The following is a 21,731-nucleotide window of genomic DNA, read 5'->3' on the forward strand; positions in this document are numbered from 1 at the left end:
AGGCCTTGAGGACTCAGCATTCCATTTTAAATATGCCCACTTTTCCTGACAGGCAGGTAGGAGTGCATTGCAGCCCCAAAGGGCCCTAAGCAAAACACTGCTAGAAGTACTTATAATTGGTTCAGAAGAGCAGAGCAAGTAGGCTACAGATATACTCACCTAGGCCTTGATGCTGCAAGTCCTTGTATGGTGCACAATAGGGAGTGCAGCATTCAGTCTCCATTGTGAGCAAATGTGCTGGATATGTGTGATTTCATGTAAGGATAAGCAATTCATACAGTCTCAAATGCAGTCAGCTTCCAAGAGCACTGTGACAGATCTCTGGACATCTATCCCTAATTCATGACAATGAAAAATGAGTGCCTGTGTGGGAATTTCTATTGAAGAAAATACCAATCTGTCTATTTGAAAAAGACAAAACAGAAACTGGCTGGGACAGACATGCAGATTAGTTTGTGATTTATGGTATCTAAGCTTGATTGTTCAATCTTTGAAAGATGAATATTAATTTACATGAAGGGACTCTGTATCCACCGGGATCATCTCTTGGAGAAAGCAGCAGTTCCAAACCTTATTTCATGCGGCTGTCCCTGGAGAAAAGAGAACCCTGTAACTTTGAAGGAGAGGTACTGGAGGTTAAAGAGTTTCTAGAACTTACACCAGCCTCTCAGCCTTGCTGAACAGGTGTAGACAGGGATGTTCTCTCCTAGAGAGGTGTGCTGCAAAAGGCTATGGCTGGTAGTACACAGGGGATTTAATCTGTTTCCCTATGTGTAAAATAAGTATTAGAATAAATAATAATAATGATTCCACCTTTCCAGAATTCAGGGAAGACTGATGAGTGACCTAGATTCTCCTACATACTTGTTCCAAGGTTTAATTAACATTTGTAAATTGTATGATTACTCAGATCTTTAAGTTTACTTTTGATTTGAAATGTTAACTAGATATTTTTGGTGAAATTTGAATGAATACCTAAAGAAAAATTTTTATTTACAATTAAATGTTGTTATTACTGTTGAAGGAAAACTCACTGCTCTTTTGCTCAATGGCAAACTCCTGTTTCCGTCACTAACCAGCAATGATAAATAGACACCCCTTCATTACAGTCCATTCATAGTATGCTCTTAAACTTTTCCATTAACTTTTTTCCCTGACAGCATGAGCGAAAGTTTAAAGATATTTGCCTGCTTATTTTTTTACCTATAAAATATTAAAAATATCAAATCTGGTATATTCAGGTTGAACATACAGAGAAATGCCATTGAGTTGAGTGTAAGATCTCACTTTGCTCAGCTAATTAGAAATTTCAGTCTTTTCTATCTTGGAAATCTTTATGGATGGTTGAAGATCTAGTGGGATGAGTGGGAGGTAACTGCATGTGTGGAGACACTGGGTGGAGTGCAGTCTCTGCATGAGTGAGGAGGCTACTCTGTGTAGAAGGTGATGTTTGTGGGGTGAGTGAAGTGATAAGCTGTCAAAATCTTAACAACCAGTTCCCTAGAAAAAGTTCTGATTTAAGGGATTGCCACAGTATGTATTTTTTGTTCCAGTAGGGTTACCATACGTCCATATTTTCCCAGGAGGAATTTTTAAATTTTAAATTTTTAAATTTTAAAAATTCCTCCCAGATGGCAAATTAAGAACCAAAAAGCCTGATATGTCCGGGAAAATACGGATATATGTTAACCCTACCTAAAGTTCTTTTTTAAAAAGATGGGCCGAAATGAGCTCCGTTTCACATGTGTGGGTCCCCGCCACTCCCTGGGGGGTGTGCTAGGGTGACCAGATTCCCGATTTTATAGGCACAGTCCTGATTTTGGGGTCTTTTTCTTATATAGGCTCCTATTACCCCCCACCCCCATCCCGATTTTTCACACTTGCTGTCTGGTCACCCTAGGGTGTGCACATGTGTGGGTCCCAGCTGCTCCCTGCCCCCCTCATTGAAGCAGGTGTGCAGGGTTACTGCCCTGGGAACTGCAGGGCACCAGTGGATGTGGGGCTGGCTGCAGATAGGGGTGTGGGGCAGGGCTAGCAGGAGACAAGGGGTGCAGGGCTGGCTGTGGGCAGGGCAGGGGGTGCAGAGCTGACTGGAGACAGGCGGGTGTGGGGTTGGCTGGAGGCAAGGGGATGCGAGGTTGGCTGGAGATGGGGTTGTAGGGCTGGCTGGAGGCAGGGCAGGGGCTGACTGGAGGTAGGGGCTGGCTGAAGGCAGGCAGAGAGGTGCGGGGCTGACTGGAGACGGGGGTGTGTGGTGTTGGCTGGTTTCGGGCAGGCCCTCGGGGTTGCGGCAGAGGTTGGCTGCGGGCAGGAGGTGCGGGGCTGGCTGCAGGCAGGGCAGAGGGTGCTGGGCTGGTGTGGGCAGGGGGTGCAGCAGGGGCTGGCTGCGGGCAGGTTGTGCGGGGCTGGCTGGAGACGGGCTGGCTACGGGCAGGGTGGCGGGTACTCACAGGGAGAGCGGCTCAGAGCAGCCTGAGCAGCAAGACGCAGCCCAGGCCCAGCAGAGCAGCCGGGGACCCACCAGGCAGCAGCGGGAGTCCCAGGGCCAGGGGTCGGGGGAGCAGCAGCAGCAACAGGACCCGTGCCCAGGGCCAGGCAGTGGCCCACATGGCTCCCATGCGCAGCACCCCCGGTGGCCGGAGGAGGAATTACATCACTTCCTGGCCGGAGTCCATCAAAGCCGCAGTGCCCCCTCGCAGGGAAGCAGGTTAACAACCGGTTCTAAAACTGCTTCAACATTTAACAACTGGTTCACGCAATCTGGTGCGAACCAGCTCTAGCTCACCACTGGATGAGTGGTGACTGGGTGCTGACTCTGTGGTGGTGACTATATGGAAGTGAGAGGGCACTGTTAGGGATGCTGTGTGTGTGCAATGAGTGAGAGGTGATTGTGTGTAGAGTACTGTAGGAACTTGTTCTCGGGGTTGTCTGTGTGGGGGTTATTGTATGAGTGGTGGGTGATCAGTGGGAAGTGACAATGTACAGGTAATGTGGTAGAGTACTGTCCGTGTGGGAGTAGTGACTGTGTGGGTTGCTATATGTGTATGTATGGAATGCTGTGGGGGATACTGTCTGTATGTGAGGTACTGTCTATGTGAAAGTATTTGTGTGCAGTGGCATACTAATATCATAATAATAAAATGATACTGATATTTCATATAGTACTTTTCATCAATAGATCTCAAAGAACTTTACAAAGGAGGCAAGGGGCACTGACTGTGTAGCATGCTATGTGTGGAGAACTGTACTGGGTGATGTCTCTGTGAATGGTTTGCAAGGGGTGCCATCTCTGTGTTTGGGGGGGTAGTGATGGGTGGGGTGCTATGTGTGTGGAGGCTGTTGTGAGAAATTCTCTCTGTATGTTGCTTTGTGTGTGGAGTGCTATGAAAAGTTGGGGTGTGTTGTAGGGTGCTCTGGGAGTTGCTGTCTGGGGTGCTCTCTGTGTGTAGGCTAGCCCAGAGGTCTTGTCTGTGTGGTGAGTAATGTGCAGTTGTTCTTTGTATGGGGTGCTCTCTGTGTGGGTGGTAATAATTGGAGATATACCTATTTTCTAGAACTGGAAGGGACTTTGACAGGTCATCAAGTCCAGCCCCCTGCCTTCACTAGCAGGACCAAGTACTGATTTTGCCCCAGATCCCTAAGTGGCCCCTTCAAGGATTGAACTCACAACGCTGGGTTTAGCAGGCTAATGCTCAAACCACTGAGCTATCCCTTCCCCCTCAAGGGGTGGTGTGAGGGGTGCTGTGTAGACTGCTCACTATGTGCAGTGCTCTGTGTGGAGGTGCTGTGAAGAGGTGGAATGCTGCTGCCTATGCATGGGCGGTCTGTGTGGGATGCTTTCTGTGTTTGAGGTGATGTGATGAGGTAGGGTGCTCTCTGTGCAGGGTGCTCTATACATGGGGGTGCTGTAAAGGGGTGAGATCATAGAATAATAGAAGATTAGGGTTGAAAGAGACCTCAGGAGGTCATCTAGTCCAACCCCCTGCTCAAAGCAGGACCAACACCAACTAAAACATCCCAGCCAGGGCTTTTTCAAGCTGGGCCTTAAAAACCTCTAAGGATGAAGATTCCACCTCCACCCTAGGTAACCCAAACCAGTGCTTCACCACCCTCCTAGTGAAATATTTGTCCCTAATATTACACTGTCTGTCCCAGGTATTTTCTGTGTTGAGGCTGGTCTAAAAGTGCTTTGAGGGGGTGGGGTCCTCTCTGCAAGGGTGCTGTCAAGAGGTGAGGTGCTAGCTGTGTGGGGGTGGTCTGAGGGTGCTGTGAAAGGGTGTTGCCTGCGGGTGGGTGTTGTGATGGGGTGGGGTGTTCTGTGCAGCATGTTCAGTGTGGGATGCTGTGAAGGGGAGGGGTGCTGTGTGTGGGGGTGGTGGGGTGGTCTGAGGGTATGTGAAGGGGTGAGATACTGTCTGTACAGGGCTCTATCTGTGGAGGTGCTGTGAAAGAGTGAGGTGCTGTTAAGGGCCAGGGCGCTCTCTGTGCAGGGGCGGGGTGCAGTCTCTCTGGGGGTGGCCTGAGGGTGCTGTGAAGGAGTGGGATGTTGGAAAGGATGGGGTGCTGCCTGTGTGCGGCACTGTCTGTATGGGATAGTGGAAAGGGACCGGGGCGCTCTCTGTGCAGGGGCGGGGTGCAGTCTCTCTGGGGGTGGCCTGAGGGTGCTGTGAAGGAGTGGGATGTTGGAAAGGATGGGGTGCTGCCTGTGTGTGGCACTGTCTGTATGGGATAGTGGAAAGGGACCGGAGGCTCTCTGTGCAGGGACAGGGTGCTGTCTCTCTGGGGGTGGCCTGGGGGTGCTGTGAAGGAGTGGGATGTTGGAAAGGATGGGGTGCTGCCTGTGTGTGGCACTGTCTGTATGGGATAGTGGAAAGGGACCGGAGGCTCTCTGTGCAGGGCCGGGGTGCAGTCTCTCTGGGGGTGGCCTGGGGGTGCTGTGAAGGAGTGGGATGTTGGAAAGGATGGGGTGCTGCCTGTGTGCGGCACTGTCTGTATGGGATAGTGGAAAGGGACCGGGGCACTCTCTGTGCAGGGCCGGGGTGCAGTCTCTCTGGGGGTGGCCTGGGGGTGCTGTGAAGGAGTGGGATGTTGGAAAGGATGGGGTGCTGCCTGTGTGCGGCACTGTCTGTATGGGATAGTGGAAAGGGACCGGAGGCTCTGTGCAGGGCCGGGGTGCAGTCTCTCTGGGGGTGGCCTGAGGGTGCTGTGAAGGAGTGGGATGTTGGAAAGGATGGGGTGCTGCCTGTGTGTGGCACTGTCTGTATGGGATAGTGGAAAGGGACCGGAGGCTCTCTGTGCAGGGCCGGGGTGCAGTCTCTCTGGGGGTGGCCTGGGGGTGCTGTGAAGGAGTGGGATGTTGGAAAGGATGGGGTGCTGCCTGTGTGCGGCACTGTCTGTATGGGATAGTGGAAAGGGACCGGAGGCTCTGTGCTCTGGGGCAGCGAGCGCTCGGCGACGGGCACGTAGAGAGCCGCCCCCCGGTAGGCCTCGGCGGGATGTCGGAGGCCGGACGGAGCCGCGCTGGTTGCCGTGGTGACCGGAAAGCCCGTGCTCCCCCCGCCCTCTCCCAAACATGGCAGCGGCCGCTCGGCGGCTCCGGGCCGCGGCTCCCGTGGGGGAAGGTCACAGGTGAGAAGGGGACAGAGAGACGGCGGCATTTCCCTCCCCCTGCCACCGCCTTCCGGGCCCGTCCGCCCCGCGCTCGGACCGCTCCGCCGGCCGGGGGCGGGACCTTCCCCGCCGAGCTCCTCGCAGCCGCTGCGACGAGGGGACAGAGCGGCCGGCGGCGGGAGGGGCCCGAGAAGGCGCAGCCCCCTGGTACGGAGCCGGGCACTGGCGGGGGCAGGAGAGGGGAGGGGGCTGGTTTGGGGCCGGGGGGAGGGGAACCCCCCGGGCAGACGCGCCCGGGGCCGCAGAGTCACTCCCTTTCCCCCGTCAGTCCCAGGGCTGAGTGAGGCGGGACCTCCGCGCCCCATCATGTGGAAACTCAACAAGAGCAGCAAAGTTCTCCTGGACGATTCTCCCGACGAGGAAGAGACCCGGCTCCGAGACCCGCCGCCGCCGCCACCTCAGCCAGCCGCCAGCGCCGCCGCGCAGGTAACCGGAGTGGGGACTCGGTTAATAACAAGTGTGCCCGGCATCTCGGCAACCCCGTGCGCCCTGTGGGACCCACTCCCCCGGGTCACTTGTCTGTCCCCATTGGGTGGCGAGGCGTGGCGTGACTCGGGGACGACGAGGCATTTGTAGAGTGGGTATAAACTGCTGCTGTTTGCTGGGATTCTGTGATTCCCTCCTTAAAAACGGTCCTCTAGCAGTGCTGGGACCTGCCACACTCATTCCCACGACTTCATACTACAGGACACGTTCTTTCTCCCACCCCCAGGCACAGGCACTGCAACTAGTCCATTAAACACAATAAACAAATGATCCCCAAAGGCATAATCCCCATTAAACATAAAAGTGTGGGGGGGGGGGTAGGAGGGGACTTTGGTTATAGCTGGAGTGTTTTTATACTTAAGGAGAGGCAGCTGTTACTATTATTAAAGTAGACACAATGTTGTTTCAAGACTTTTCGCTGTCAGATATCCCTCAGCACACAAAAGATGGTATAAATACTACAAAGATACATTTACAGGCTGTAGTAAAGGCTGTGTTTGGGTAAGGGAGAGGTATTAGTCAAATGTCAAACAGAACAACTAAAATAGTTACTGATTACATTAGTAATTGTGAGTCTAATGGCATACCTCTATTACCAGTTTTGATGTATTCTTTTTTTGCAAGTGCCTTGTAATTATAGCATTTGATTGAAGTTTAATTTTACTGGATGGGTGTGCCAGCACAGGAGTATGCTGAGTTATTCATTCAATAACTCTTGATGTCTTACCATTGGTGTGTAGTCAGAAAATTTTTTACCAAATCTATGTTATATATTAGTGCAGTAATTATAGAGCTCTGTAAATCAAAATAAGCTATAATTGCCTGTTTGTTGAAATCAAAACAACTTTGATGATTGTAGTAAAATATTAAATGTAGTGTAAAACATTTGTTTAGTTAACAAAGTTTCCTTTATTTAAACCTTTTATTATGAGAGAGAGAGAGAGAGAGAAAATGAAAAGTCAGAGTATATGTTAATTTTTAAAAATATGGCTAAGGGCTGTTTTGGATAAAAAGAACGAGGAGTACTTGTGGCACCTTAGAGACTAACAAATGTATTTGGGCATAAGCTTTCATGGGCTAAAACCCACTTCATCGGATGCATGCAGCGGAAAATACAGTAGGAAGATATATACACATACACACAGAGAACATGAAAAAAATGGATGTTGCCATACCAACTCTAACAAGACTAATCAATTAAGGTGGACTGTTTGTCAGCTGTTTGAAATGGGCCATCCTGATTATCACTACAAAAGTTTTTTTTCTTCTGCTGATAATAGCCCACCATAATTGAGTAGTCTTGCTAGAGTTGGTATGGCAACACCAATTTTTTCATGTTCTCTGTGTATATATATCTTTCTACTGTATTTTCCACTGCATGCATCTAATGAAGTGAGTTTTAGCCCACAAAAGCTTATGCCCAAATAAGTTTGTTAGTCTCTAAGGTGCCACAAGTACTCCTCGTTCTTTTTGCTGATACAGACTAACATGGCTACCACTCTGAAAGCTGTTTTGGATGAATCTATTTTAATTCTAATGAACCTTCTGGCTAGAACATCACTCAAAACAAAGATTCTGTATTTTTACACCTCAGTATTTAGGTAAGAGTCTTAAGGAGGATGTATAACATAATGTTGTACAACCAATTAGATTGCAGTTGATATGGTTTAGGGCCTGATAATGCACCATTGAGATAAATGCATTTTGCCACTAATTTCTCTAGGAACAGGATCATGCTTCTAACATACTGCTGTGGAGTTGGTTCTGCTTCTGCTATGAATTCTGCTTGAGAGTGATTCCGTCCTCACCCCCTAATACTGTGTACCTCCTCACTGCACAGCCTGGCTAATCATGCTGTACATAACATAAATATTTGGCCCTGATCAAAGAGTTAGCTCAACAAGAACTAGGAGCCTGGGATCTCTTCAATTATCTGAATATATGGTTCAGTGGCTGGACCACAAAACTAGTATTTGTTTGCATGCTTGTAAGTAAATGAGAGAGCTCAGTATTGTTTTTTGGCATAAACTTACTTTTCATGGTGACAAAATAGATCCCCTTAATGTGATCATTATTCCTTTTCCTCGAGTTCTCTTTTGCTAATCTTCTAGTTTCTTAAGAGAGAATCAATATTTTCAGGTTGTGTTATGAGACCATTTCAATCTCACTTTGAATTTGTGGTATATTGTCTTCCCCAAGCATTAAAATCAGATATCTATATTTTTATAAGTCAAGTCTAATAGGATTTTCAAAGACTTCTGGCATACAGTTTACATAATTAGTGTTAAAACTTTTATAACTATTATAGTTTCTGACTTTTAAAAATAATTTGAAGTAACATCTATGTTGTCAGAGAGAGAGCTGGTCAGAACATTTTTAGACCGAATGAAATGTTGTAAAAATATGCTTTTTGTTGAAGCCAAAACATTTTGCAAATATGTATCTGTTTTGAAAAAGTATTTTAGAGAGAGAGCTCAAGCTTTCACTCTATAGCCTGGTGGTTAGGCCACTAGCTTGGGTTGTGGGAGATTGGGATTCAGAGTTCTTACTGTTTGCTTCAGAGTGATCTGAAACTGCTTTGAACCATCCAGAGCAGGGTCTTGAATCTGAGTCTCCTACACCACTGGTTAGTGCCCTAACTGCCATAATATAGAAGCTAAGAGGTATGATTCCCTGTTTGCTTGTACATACATGTATTTTCTTTGCTAACCTCCTAATTACGTACATAGGGAGTCTGGTGAGTGTAGTTAGATGGCTGGCCTGAGCTGTCTTCCATGCTGCCACAGCCACACTGCAATTTTATCCTGCTATCTTGAGCAGAGCTAGCATGTGTCCCTGAATTGGGAATCATAGCTTCTAGCTGCTGTGTAGACATACCCTTAACAGACACCAACTTAACCCTATCTTCCTAAGTCAAAAAGCTCAGGTTTTGATCAGAAAATGGACATTTTGACACCATTTTCACAAAAATGATGAAGAGATTTTCATTCCAATGCAATTTCAAAAGTTTCCTAAAACAGAATCATCATCCTTGAGCACCTGAAGATGGAAGTGTCTGCATAACACAAAGGTGGGTTGGGTTGTTGACGCTGTTTAAAACTGTTTCCTGAGAGTGAAAAGACAAACTCTGAAAGATTAGTCAGACTATACATTTGACTTCATGTACTTTTTACTAGACAATTCTTCCTTAAATCACAAAAATGCCTTTTAATTATGTGTATAAACCCTTTTGCGCACAAAATGTACTTTGTTGGCTAAAGTAAGAATTAATACATGAGTAGATTTTAATAAAACTAAAGAGCACAAGTATTTAGTAAAATCTAATGTACTCTTCTTAACTTGCTTTTTCTAATGTGTTTTCAAAGAGCTTTTCAACTTTGCATGACGAATATAAATTTACTTTGTAAGATACTCATTGTGATTCAAGTTGTCAATTGTCTGTACTTGAAAATACGTTTTGTACTTTTGTAGGACTTAATGCGTTGGCATTCATATTGAGTAAGTGCTCATTGACTAAAGTTCTTATGTATGTTTAATATTTTTTAAAGTATAGTATATAGCAAATGAAACTTAAGATGTCAGTGATGTGTCAATATGATATGGGACTCTCTACATGAGATGTTGTTGACTGTTTTAGTAAGATAGCTGATTATCGGTGGAGGGAGAATTGAACTAAATTTTCATTCTTAAATTAAAGGAAGAAAATAAAGACAATATAAAATACTGGAGTTCCTCTTCCTTGACCTGTTCTCATTTTATCTTAATTTCTATTATATTCAAATAGAAAGAAATGCAGAGACTTGTTTCATGTTAATTACAGTTTAGACCTTCTCACTGAACATTTCAAAGCTGGGCTCTACAGAAATGTAGTTATCTTTTTAATTAATGTGTTTAAAAGTCTTTGGTACAGTTTTAACACAGGCTTTCATGTTAAATTAATAAAACTCAGACAGGCCCTGAAGGAGTGGATAAGAAATCAGTAAAGCTTTCAGATGTATATTAGTGAAATAAATCAAATAAGGGCAATGACATCAGTTTTTGATGTTAAGAATCAAGAAACAGTAAAGCTCCGTGAACAGCTTGGCTAAGTTGACTGAATTGGAGAATGAGGTCTTGGTCTTTTAGCTTCAGAGAAGAGATTCTGCTAACAGGCACATTCTGATTTGGACTGTAAGCCAGACATATTTCTACTTTAATTTCATTCCTGGTTATTCATGTAGAGATTTGGGATACTCTACTAAAAGTCAGGAATGGACTTAAGTATTAGTGTTTCAATTTTGTTCATAATTAAATCAAATTATTTTTGTTAAGTGAAAGCAGTAAATGTTAATCCAACTAGCTTCTCCCCTTCGCTTTCCATTTCCTCAAATTATGTCGCTTACAACGTTGCCTCATTCCTGTCTTTGCAATTGCATCCTGGATCTCCGCCATTCTAGCTTCAGTCTTCTCCACTTCAGCAAAACTTCGCTTGACAAGTTCTTCAATAACCTTTTCCTGGCCAAATTGAAGTCTTCTATTTCATCCTTATCATTCTTGAACTCTACTGGTTTTGACTTTGTCAGTTGTACATATTTTCTTGAAACATTGTTTTTCCTTGGCTTTCATCACTGTCCTTTCATGGCTCTCCTCCTACTTCTCTGATCCCTCCTTCAGCAACTCTTTAAGTCCTCTTTCTTTCTCCAACTCTCTATAAAGGTCCCACAGAGCTCTTTTTCTGTCCCTTTCTCTCCTCCTTTTACACCTTCTGTCTGGATGACCTTATTTGCTCATATTGTTTCTATTACCATCTTTACATTGATGGTCAGGAGAAGAGAGGTAGATCAGTCTACTTCTGTCCAATCCTCCTTATTATTCTTTCTCTTTGAAATCACTGCAAAAAAAACCCCCTCTTTCTCTTTATCCCCAAACCTCTACTTTCTGCTTTCTCCCACAGTAGTCAACACCACCGTCCTTACTGTCACCTGTTGTATTTGACTTCTTCCTTTCTTTACACTGCACAGTTCATCTGTATCCAAATCTTGTATCAGAGGGGTAGCCGTGTTAGTCTGGTTCTGTAGAAGCAGCAAAGAATCCTGTGGCACCTTATAGACTAACAGACGTTTTGCAGCATGAGCTTTCGTGGGTGAATACCCATTTCTTCGGATGCAAGCAGTGGAAATTTCCAGGGGCAGGTGTGTGTATATATAAGCAAGCAAGAAGCAAGCTAGAGATAACGAGGTTAGATCAATCAGGGAGGATGGGGCCCTGTTCCAGCAGCTGAGGTGTGAAAACCAAGGGAGGAGAAACTGGTTCTGTAATTGGCAAGCCATTCACAGTCTTTGTTTAGTCCTAAACTGATGGTGTTAAATTTGCAGATGAACTGGAGCTCAGCAGTTTCTCTTTGGAGTCTGGTCCTAAAGTTTTTTTGCTGTAGGATGGCCACCTTAAAATCTGCTATTGTGTGGCCAGGGAGGTTGAAGTGTTCTCCTACAGGTTTTTGTATATTGCCATTCCTAATGTCTGATTTGTGTCCATTTATCCTTTTCCTTAGAGACTGTCCAGTTTGGCCGATGTACATAGCAGAGGGGCATTGCTGGCATATGATGGCATATATTACATTGGTGGACGTGCAGGTGAATGAACCGGTGATGGTGTGGCTGATCTGGTTAGGTCCTGTGATGGTGTTGCTGGTGTAGATATGTGGGCAGAGTTGGCATCGAGGTTTGTTGCATGGGTTGGTTCCTGAGCTAGAGTTACTATGGTGCGGTGTGCAGTTGTTGGTGAGAATATGCTTCAGGTTGGCAGGTTGTCTGTGGGCGAGGACTGGCCTGCCACCCAAGGCCTGTGAAAGTGTGGGATCATTGTCCAGGATGGGTTGTAGATCCCTGATGATGCGTTGGAGGGGTTTGAGCTGGGGACTGTATGTGATGGCCAGTGGAGTCCTGTTGGTTTCTTTCTTGGGTTTGTCTTGCAGTAGGAGGCTTCTGGGTACACATCTGGCTCTGTTGATCTGTTTCCTTATTTCCTCGTGTGGGTACTGTAGTCTTGAGAATGCTTGGTGGAGATTTTCTAGGTGTTGGTCTCTGTCTGCGGGGTTAGAGCAGATACGGTTGTACCTCAGTGCTTGGCTGTAGACAATGGATCGTGTGGTGTGCCCGGGATGGAAGCTGGAGGCATGAAGGTAGGCATAGCGGTCGGTAGGTTTTCGGTATAGGGTGGTGTTAATGTGACTACCACTTATTTGCACCGTGGTGTCTTGCTTCTTACTCCGTAACATCTCTAAACTCTGCCTTCTTCTTTCTGTCCAGACAACTGAAACTCTTCTGCAGGTCCTTATCTCCCATCCTGATTACTGTAACCACCCCATCTCTGGCCTCCCTAATGCCTACATTGCTCCCCTCTAGTCCATAAAAATCACAGCTATTGACAATGAGGCCATATCTACGCTACAAAGTTTTGCTGACACCAGTTATGTTGGCATGCAGATGCCAAAGTTAGTATATTGCTTATGCATAGGCATACTTGACTCCTTTTGGTGGCATTGTGCATACTCACCAGGAGTGCTGTGTTGATGCAGATTGTGGTGCACGATAGGTATTCCAGTGTGAAACCTGCCACCATTCAGTGCTATGTCTTTTGAGTAGTTTTGGCAATGCATGGTGGGACAGAACTGAGTCGCACAGAGGTGACGGGGAGCAAGGGGTCAACTTCCTATAATGCAGTGTTCTTCATCCCATAATATCTCTGTTCCATAATATTTGTGCCTATTTTCAAATTCCTACGAATCTGCGCAAGACTTGTTGCTGCCTATCATATCTGGTAGAAGCATGTAGCCTGCACAAATCTGCACTATTGTCATGAGCATTGCAAGCACAGGATGTATGATTCTCTGGTATTTGCAGAGCTTCAAGAAGAACCACAGGGAACATGATGGCAATTGTTGTTGTTCCTGGCAGTTGTTTTGCTGTGGGACCTGGTGAGAATTATTTCAAGGTTATTGGTGGTGTTCACGGAGCAGCTGCAAATGGTGGAATGCTGCTTCTGGGCCCAAGAAACAGAGCCGGCTCCAGACCCCAGCGCGCGCTTGGGGCGGCATCCCAGCAGGAGGGCGGCAGGCGGCTCCGGTGGACCTCCCGCAGACGTGCCTGCGGAGGGGCCGCTGGTCCCACGCTCCGGTGGAGCATCCGCAGGCGTGCCTGTGGGAGGTTCACCGGAGCCGTGGGGCCAGCGGACCCTCCACAGGCACATCTGCGGGAGGTCCACCGGAGCCGTGGGACCGGCGACCGCTAGAGCGCCCCCCACGGCGTGCTGCCCTGCTTGGGGTGGCGGAAATCCAAGAGCCGCCCCTGCCAAGAAATGAGCACTGACTGGTGGAATCTCATCATAATGCAGGTTTGGGATGATGAGTAGTGGCTGCAGAACTTTTGGATGCTCAAGGCCACATTCCTGGATCAGTGTACTGAGCCCACCCCAGCCATCCAATGCAGGGACACCAAACTGAGAGCTGCACTGATAGTGGAGAAGTGAGTAGCAATCACACTAGGGAAACTTGCAATGCCAGATTGCTACTGGTCCATGGAAAGTCATTTTGGAGTGGGCAAATCCACCGTGGGGGGCTTGTCATGCAAGTGTGTAGAGCCATTAATTATCTCCTGCCATGCAGGACAGTGATTCTCAGCAATGTGCAGGATGTAGTGGATGGCTTTGTGGTGGAGCAGTTGATAGCATACATATCCCTTTTTTGGCCCCAGAGCACCTTGCCACAGAGTACCTCAGCAGAAAGGGATATTTTTTCATAATTATGCAACTGATGGTGGCTCACTGTGTATGCTTCACTGACATTAGTGTTCACTGGTCAGGGAATGTGCATGATGCTCACGTCTTTAACAACACAGGCCTGTTCAGAAAGCTACAAACAGGGACCTTTCCCCCGAACCTGCAGATTACCACTGGCAAATGTTAGAATGCCGATAGCGATCCTGCAGGGTCCAGCCTACCCCTCACTCTTCTGGCTCATGAAGCTGTACACCGGCCATTTCAGCAGGACTGAGGAAAGATTCAGCTACTGGTTCAGCAGGTGCAGAATGACAACTGAATGTGCTTTTGGTAGATTGAAAGGGCAGTGGTGGTATTTACTCACCAGATTGGATCTCAGTGTGAGAAATATCCCAATGATTATAGCTGCCTGTTGTGTCTTGCTTAATATCTATGAAGCGAAGGGGGAAAGGTTGCTGCAGAGGTGGAGTGGCTGTCGGCTGTGTTTGAACAGCCAGACGCAAGGGCTATTAGGAGAACTTAGCACAGAGCTATGTTGCTCAGGGAGACTCTGAAGGAGAGCTTTAACAGTAAGCCACATTAATGTGCTGCAGTGTACTGTGCTCAACCTGGCGCTGCAGTCTGGGGGCCTGTTAGGAATTGTGTGGTGCTAGATGCCCATCTGTGCATCTATCACTGACAGTGGACCTATTAATATTGGGGTGTTTGCTGTGTGTTTATGATGACTGCACTGTTTGGCACTAATACTATGGATTGTGAGTGTACGAGACCACTACTTTCACTGCAAGCAGGATTTATATACCATGTGTTGTAAACTAACAATGATGAATAACTTTCAAAACAAAAGTTTTATTTACTTACAAAAAACAGCTCCAAAAATACCTGCAAGGAAAACATTTTAATTAAAAAAAATTGAACCTTAATAAATGAAAAGAGGAAGGAACACTGATGTCCTCTGTAGCTACGCATACATCAACTGTGGTTCTCACAGGTCAGTATAGTGAAGCTGTGGTTGTCTATGTTTCCCCAGGTGTAGAGTGGTAGGGGTAGGCATGCGGGCGCTGAGGCCATGTGGAATGCTGAGGTGGCATGTAGGGAAGTACTATGCAGCAGTTCTTCACAGACTGCAATGGGAGTTGAGCCCAGGATTGTTGAACTTGAATGTCCACAAGGGTCTGCAGCATCTGAGTTTGCTGATGGAGAAGCTCTATTATGTCCCAGTGCCCCACATCCCCCTTATCTGGATCAGTCATTCCACTGGTGTGGAGGGGTGTGGTGTTTAGAATCATAGAATATCAGGGTTGGAAGGGACCTCAGGAGGTCATCTAGTCCAACCCCCTGCTCAAAGCAGGGCCAATCCCCAGACAGATTTTTGCCCCAGATCCCTAAATGGCCCCCTCAAGGATTGAACTCACAACCTTGGGTTTAGCAGACTAATGCTCAAACTGTTTAGATGTTGCTTATAATTATTAGAACTGGGAGCACTGGCTGTTGGGAGCATAGAATCATAGAATCTCAGGGTTGGAAGGGACCTCAGGAGATCATCTAGTCCAACCCCCTGCTCAAAGCAGGACCAAACCCAACTAAATCATCCCAGCCAGGGCTTTGTCAAGCCTGACCTTAAAAACCTCTAAGGAAGGAGATTCCACTACCTCCCTAGGTAACACATTCCAGTTCTTCACCACCCTACTAGTGAAAAAGTTTTTCCTAATGTCCAACCTAAACCTCCCCCTCTGCAACTTGAGACCATTACTCCTTGTTCTGTCATCTACCACTGAGAACAGTCTAGATCCATCCTCTTTGGAACCCCCTTTCAGGTAGTTGAAAGCAGCTATCAAATCCCCCCTCATTCTTCTCTTCTGCAGGCTAAACAATCTCAGTTCCCTCAGCCTCTCCTCATAAGTCATGTGCTCCAGCCCCCTAATCATTTTTGTTGCCCTCCGCTGTACTCTCTCCAATTTGTCCACATGAAAGGACAGGAAACAGGAAGGAGCAGGGAGGAGTTGAGGAGGCAGAGTGAGAGTTACAGAGGGTGCAGCAGCAGCTTGGTAAAGAGGTTTCCACTTTAAAAATAAAGTCCTGTTGAAGTTTGTTAGTACCTTGCCTGGTTGATACAACAAGGGGGTACCCCTCCAGGCCGCACTGGCCACAGCTGGCTTCCCCTGCTTCATTACATCAAGTTCAAGGCCCCTCATAACTCTGCTCCTCCCTACTTGTTAGCTCTTGTCTCTTGTCATGTCATTTCATGTGCCACTTCTGCTCTGCTCCCAGGCATGCCAATGTCAGCTTTTCACAGAAATACTTCTGTGGCTTCTTCCACGCTGGCCTTTATGCATGGAATGCTCTCTATTAATTGATCCATAAAGCCACTATCCTCTTCTCCTTCAGTTCTCTCCTCAAGATCCCCCTCCCCTATCCTGCCCATAAGAAATCAGCTAATTAATGTATTTCTATATGTTTGAACAGTTTGGGGCCTCTTGGTGCTATTGTAATACATATAAAATAATGACTTATAGGAAGTAAATTAAAATATCCAGTTTATGAAAGAGAATTAAGCTTTTCCATCTGGGTTAAACTTCTAATCATTTGAGGATTCAGTCGAAGAAGATGGTTTAAAATAAAAAATGAAGTTAGTAAAAGAGTAAAACCTTTTTGCCAATAATTGCACACTCAAGTTATAGATTCTCTTATGGAGACTAATTAAACAAAACTAGTGAATGAATTCTGCAGCAAATAAATAGTGTCTGATCTTCTGGTCCTTACTTAGCTAAAACTCCCAAAGAGTTCAATGAGAGCTTTGCCTGAGAAAGGACTACGGTATTAGGCCTAATATAGAAGTACAGCACAGATAGGCCTATGTTAACACCAAAATTGGTATTAAAAGCAACATACCAAACAAAACAGTGGATTTGATAATAAAGTAAATGCTAAATCTCCAAAATAGTGTGTTGAGCTTCAACATTTTGAAAACTTATTTTCAGATGCTAAACTGGGATATGTTGCCAGAACTGATAGGGGAGAGCTTTTGAGTTTTCAGATGTAGCATTTATGTCATGTCAAAATGCCTCTGGGTGCTGATAAATATAGGCTTCAAATACTGTGTTCTTTCAAAATGGTGTGACTGCATTCTCAGCTTTGGAGGGCTTATTTTCTGGATCAGGAGGCAGGTAACAAATATGCACTTTACTGTGTGTGTGAGATGTCACCTTTTAGGTAGAGTGTGGCTAAAAAATTTTGATGAAACAATGTTCCCTCAGAAAACGTTGTTTGGCAAATGTTGTTTGGTAAATCAAAATGTTTCAGAATTTCCATTCTGCAAAATATTTTTATATTTTTACTTTTTATCTTGATTTGAAATGTCAGAATTTCCAGCATCATGGACATTCCTTTTTCTGACCAGCGATACTTTTAGGTTTGTATGGTTCAATGGTGTTCCTTTTTAAAAAACATTCTATAATGAGAAAAGTCTAAATAACATGATCTTTTGAACCCAACTCTACTTGAGAAGGTTGAGGTGGCTCAGTATGGAGGTACACAAAATAATGGGAAGAATTAAAATATTTAATAAAAAGAAAACAGTGGTTGACCCCTAATTCATATCTTGAATCTGCTCTTCCTCTGAAATAATCTAGTTAATATTTTTCACCAGTGATAGTATTGGGAAGTCTAAAGTTGAATAATCTGTCCAAATTGATTTTAGCTACTTTCCTCTGAAAATAGGCAAACAAATCTCACAAAATGAAGCCTAAAATCTTGGCACTCTTATAATTAGATCACCTGTTCTAGTTCCCATCCACTGTTGCTAGCAGAAGGATCTTTGATTTATGACTTTTCGAAAGGCTGGCACCTTACAATGCAGCACCTTTAGTAGTCAACATTGGATATACAGCCAAATCATTGCATGGTACTTGAACATGTAGCCTTATGTCCTAGAGGTAAAAAAATATTGCTGAGTAATATTGACACACAACCCTTCTTAATTTCTTCTTCTGAAATGTGCAGATTTAGTTTTTCTAACATCTGCATGCTCACTCATGTGACAGTGCTCACCTCCAACCTAAGTTTATTTTATTTCAGGTAGTTGTCATAATATTAAATGAAATATGTCACTAAAGCTTTTACTATGTCCGTTCTTTCTGTGTTCATTTAAACACAATCACTCATCTTCAAATGTTGACATGATTGTAAATATGTATACCTTCCTGAACAGTCCCTTTTCCAGATATATTCATGCACAGTGAACAAAATGGAGCATAATGCTAATGTCACTCCACTACCTCTTGTTGCTTCCTTCTTACCTGAAGCTGTTGACATTTACCATTGTCTTTTGTCCTTGAAGCCAATTCTTAATTCAGACAAGAAATTTTGCCTTTATAATATACTTAGTCCTGTGTATCTTTTTTGACACAATACCAAAGCCACCTTGAACTCCAGTAAACTATCTACTACTTCGCAACAGCTCTCATTGTCACTTCTTCGAAGAAGTTAATCAGGTGGCATGACCACCTCTTCTAAATCTGCCCTGACTGTCTCTGATCAGGCTATATAGTTGTTCTACTGTTTGATCTGTAATCTGTGACTCGGGAATCTTTCCAACTATATAGGCTAATTTGCAGGTTTGTAGTTTCCTGGGTGATTTTCAGATCCCTTTTTCAAAGCATATTTTCAGGCATGGAGGGAGGCTGGGAATATACTTTGATGTTTTCCCTGAGAAATTAAATATCTCAAGTTTTTAACCTAGCCTAAATTTGTAATCACCACAATATAGACATTTTAAAATTACAATGCCTAACTCCTTGATCAGTTGGGGGAGCGGGGTGGGGAATTAAGAAAGGTGAGCAGGAGAGCAACAATTTATATTTAAGAATTTACAGTAAAAGTGATCATTACCCAAATCTCTCTTATAGATGTTTTATTTTTGCTATCAATTGTTTACTTTTTTCATGCTTTTGATTTTCGACATCCAGACTTGCTTAGTATGAGGTTGACGCACTGATTGGAAATAATTAATAATTTGCCGTTTATGTAGTAGGGCAGCTCTTGCCCTGTATGCCCCCTTTTGATACATTCTTTATTATTAAAGTGAATGATCAAAAGAGACTAGTTTATTACTTAACAACAAGAGAAACTGAGGAAAAGTAGATCAACAGTATAATCTTTGTATAAAGAAGTTTGTTGCTTATGGAATTAATCCCTTGAGTACTTTATGGTTTACAGTATGTCCAACAAAAGGACACTTGTGTTTCCTTGTGGAAACATTGCGTGTACTGACATTCTATTGCCAAACCAAGAAAGTTGTTTTTGATCAGAGTTTCCCAAATGCATGGAACATTAGCATTTAGTTACCTGTTCAGCAACAGAAGACTGTAGCCCTAAGAGTTCAACATGGAAGCGAAAATAAATAGTCTAATATTGTACATTATCTAAACCTAAATTACAGTGAATAATTCTGAAATAATCAGAACATCAAAAATTATTATGTAGGAAAAATTAGCATGGTAAAGGAAACTGAGCATGAAATATGCAGGTAGAGAAATTCTAGAATAAAACTTTTTAAAAAAAAAAACCTATAATCTCTCCCCACCTATAATAATAGGAGAAATAAATGTATACTATTATTTATCAATCACAAAAGCATTTAGTAATGTGTGGTGCTGAAAGAAAAAAAGCAGGGAATGTAGTTTCATTAATAGTAATAATTGTCATCTTGAAATTGCTGTGTTCAAAATATGTATTTATAAAGATATAATAAGTGTGGATGGAAATGTTTAACTGGCTTTTTTCTCATCCATTTCTTTCCTGGGGGGTTCACTGAGCTAATTTGAATTTGTTTAATTAACTCTGTGGTGTTCCCCTACCCTGCTCACATCTCCATTACATGAGCATATTTATGTGTGTGAACACATACAAAGAATCTTACTTCTCAGACTGCAACAAAAGATCAGCAGAGTTTGGGACTAATGTTGGTATTAATTGTGTGCCAAACCCTTAGTTAAAATACTAGTAGGCCGCACATTGTTGCTTGTGTAGGCCAAGCTCATTGCAAACAGCAAGGGTACCTTGCATTCTTTTACTCTCCTGTGTCAATCTCCCTTGCCTCTTTATTTAATAGACTCCCTGCAGATCCCCACTCCATGCCAGGAGCTCCCTCCTTTCCCCTTTCCCATTCTTTTTCTGTCTAAATTCTGGTGGGAGGATGAGCTGAGCTGAAATGAGGAGTATTGGTATGATGGACTGTGTTTACTCGCTGCTATCAACTGGTTCTTTGCTCTATAGACAATGAAAGAGGTGGTTGAACCTGGTAGCTCTGCTAACCAGATGTCAGGTGCTCTGTGTGTCCTCCATTTCCTCCTTTTATTTTTTCACTTTCCACCAACATGAGTAGGTTTCTCCCCATTGATGCCTAGAACATGCTCAGAACTTTTGAATTGATTGGATGAAGCATTCAGAAATGTAATTGTATTTGTCTTTTGGGGGGAGGGATAGCTCAGTGGTTTGAGCATTGGCCTGCTAAACCCAGGGTTGTGAGTTCAATTCTTGAGGGGGCCACTTAGGGATCTGGGGCAAAATCAGGACTTGGTTCTGCTAGTAAAGGCAGGGGGCTGGACTCAATGACCTTTCAGGGTCCCTTCCAGTTCTATGAGATAGGTATATCTCCATATATTATTTTTATTATATAACATATTACATCTAAACATCAAAAGAGAGAAGTGCCATCAAGTAGAGCGTAAGGTCTTGTAAACTGTGCCAACTCTGTTAGAGCTGACACAGGAGTGAGGTGAAAATGGGGGGCGGGGGATGACTTTATTTTTAATATAGCTCCTTTTCAAAGCCTCAACATTTTTAAAAGAAAAGTATTAACCATTTAATAATACTTAGAATTTGTATAACACTTTTTCATTGTTAAAGTACTGTATAAGCCATAACTCTTTAATCCTTTCAACTCCGATCTGTAGTAGTATTCTCCCATTTTAAAGATAGCTAACCAAAATGCAGAGGTTAACTGACTTGCCAGATACCCAAGCAAGTAATTTTTTTAGTTTTTTCTGATCCCAGGAGGTCCTGATGTTGTCCTGTACTCTAACAATTAGGCCTGCTACTGCTAATGTGGATATCACTGTACTTATCTCCAAAATGCAGCTTTCTCTGGGATATAACAGCCAGTGTAATGGTTCCAGAAACACTACACCACATTTAGGGACGGGAACTGAAGTAGAAGACTGTAGCCCATGGTGGGGAATTTGTGTAAGCAGAATAGAATTTGGGCAGGATTTTAAGGAAGACATGCATAGAGTCTCTAATTATCACAAGTGATTAGGATCTTACTTTGTCTCATTTTGAAGACCGCACCTGTGGCAGCATGGTATAGTAGTGTCCCAGTAGGATAATAGTTTTAGCTCTGAGTTGGAGAGAAATGTGCTACCACTTCCCGCAGTACTTTGGTTTTACTTGGAAGTCTCCAGTCTATATAGTGAGCAGGCTTGGCCTGTTGAGCAGGCTTCATCTTGCTTAACTTGTGAGAACTAGTAAGATTACATCCAAGGAAAAAAATACCTCTATACATGAGATAGTAGTAAAACGTGGTCATTGAAATGAGACATCAAATAAAGTTCAAAACGACATCAATAGAATGTTGAGGTAAAGATAATCCCTGGTGGAAGTTTATTTCTTTACTTTTATATATTGCGATGGTTTGTCTATAACTTTTGAAACACAACTTGGCATTGATCTGAATGAGGTTTTGTTTACAACTTTCATTTTTCATTAGGGTTTATTAACATTTGAGTTGAATAGTATATCTTCATAATAATTTACCGATG

General features: G+C 44.2%; 1 protein-coding gene across 4 annotated transcripts in view; it reads left to right on the forward strand.

The window, feature by feature from the left end:
* The first annotated feature begins 5,470 nt into the window (after window positions 1-5,470).
* LOC120402305 (testis development related protein) overlaps window positions 5,471-21,731 on the forward strand; it is a 45,138-nt gene continuing 28,877 nt past the window's right edge. For 3 of the 4 annotated variants that reach the window (XM_039532840.1, XM_039532841.1, XM_039532842.1), the window contains exons 1-2: window positions 5,471-5,628; window positions 5,939-6,096. In XM_039532840.1, coding sequence (XP_039388774.1) covers window positions 5,496-5,628; window positions 5,939-6,096 — 291 coding nt within the window. In that variant the 5' untranslated portion in view covers window positions 5,471-5,495. Of the gene's footprint in view, window positions 5,629-5,653; window positions 5,818-5,938; window positions 6,097-21,731 lie in introns of those variants that run through there. The other variant, XM_039532843.1, reaches the window with a different exon arrangement.

The sequence above is a fragment of the Mauremys reevesii genome, linkage group 3 (assembly GCF_016161935.1).
Source record: "Mauremys reevesii isolate NIE-2019 linkage group 3, ASM1616193v1, whole genome shotgun sequence".
Taxonomy (NCBI): domain Eukaryota; kingdom Metazoa; phylum Chordata; order Testudines; family Geoemydidae; genus Mauremys; species Mauremys reevesii.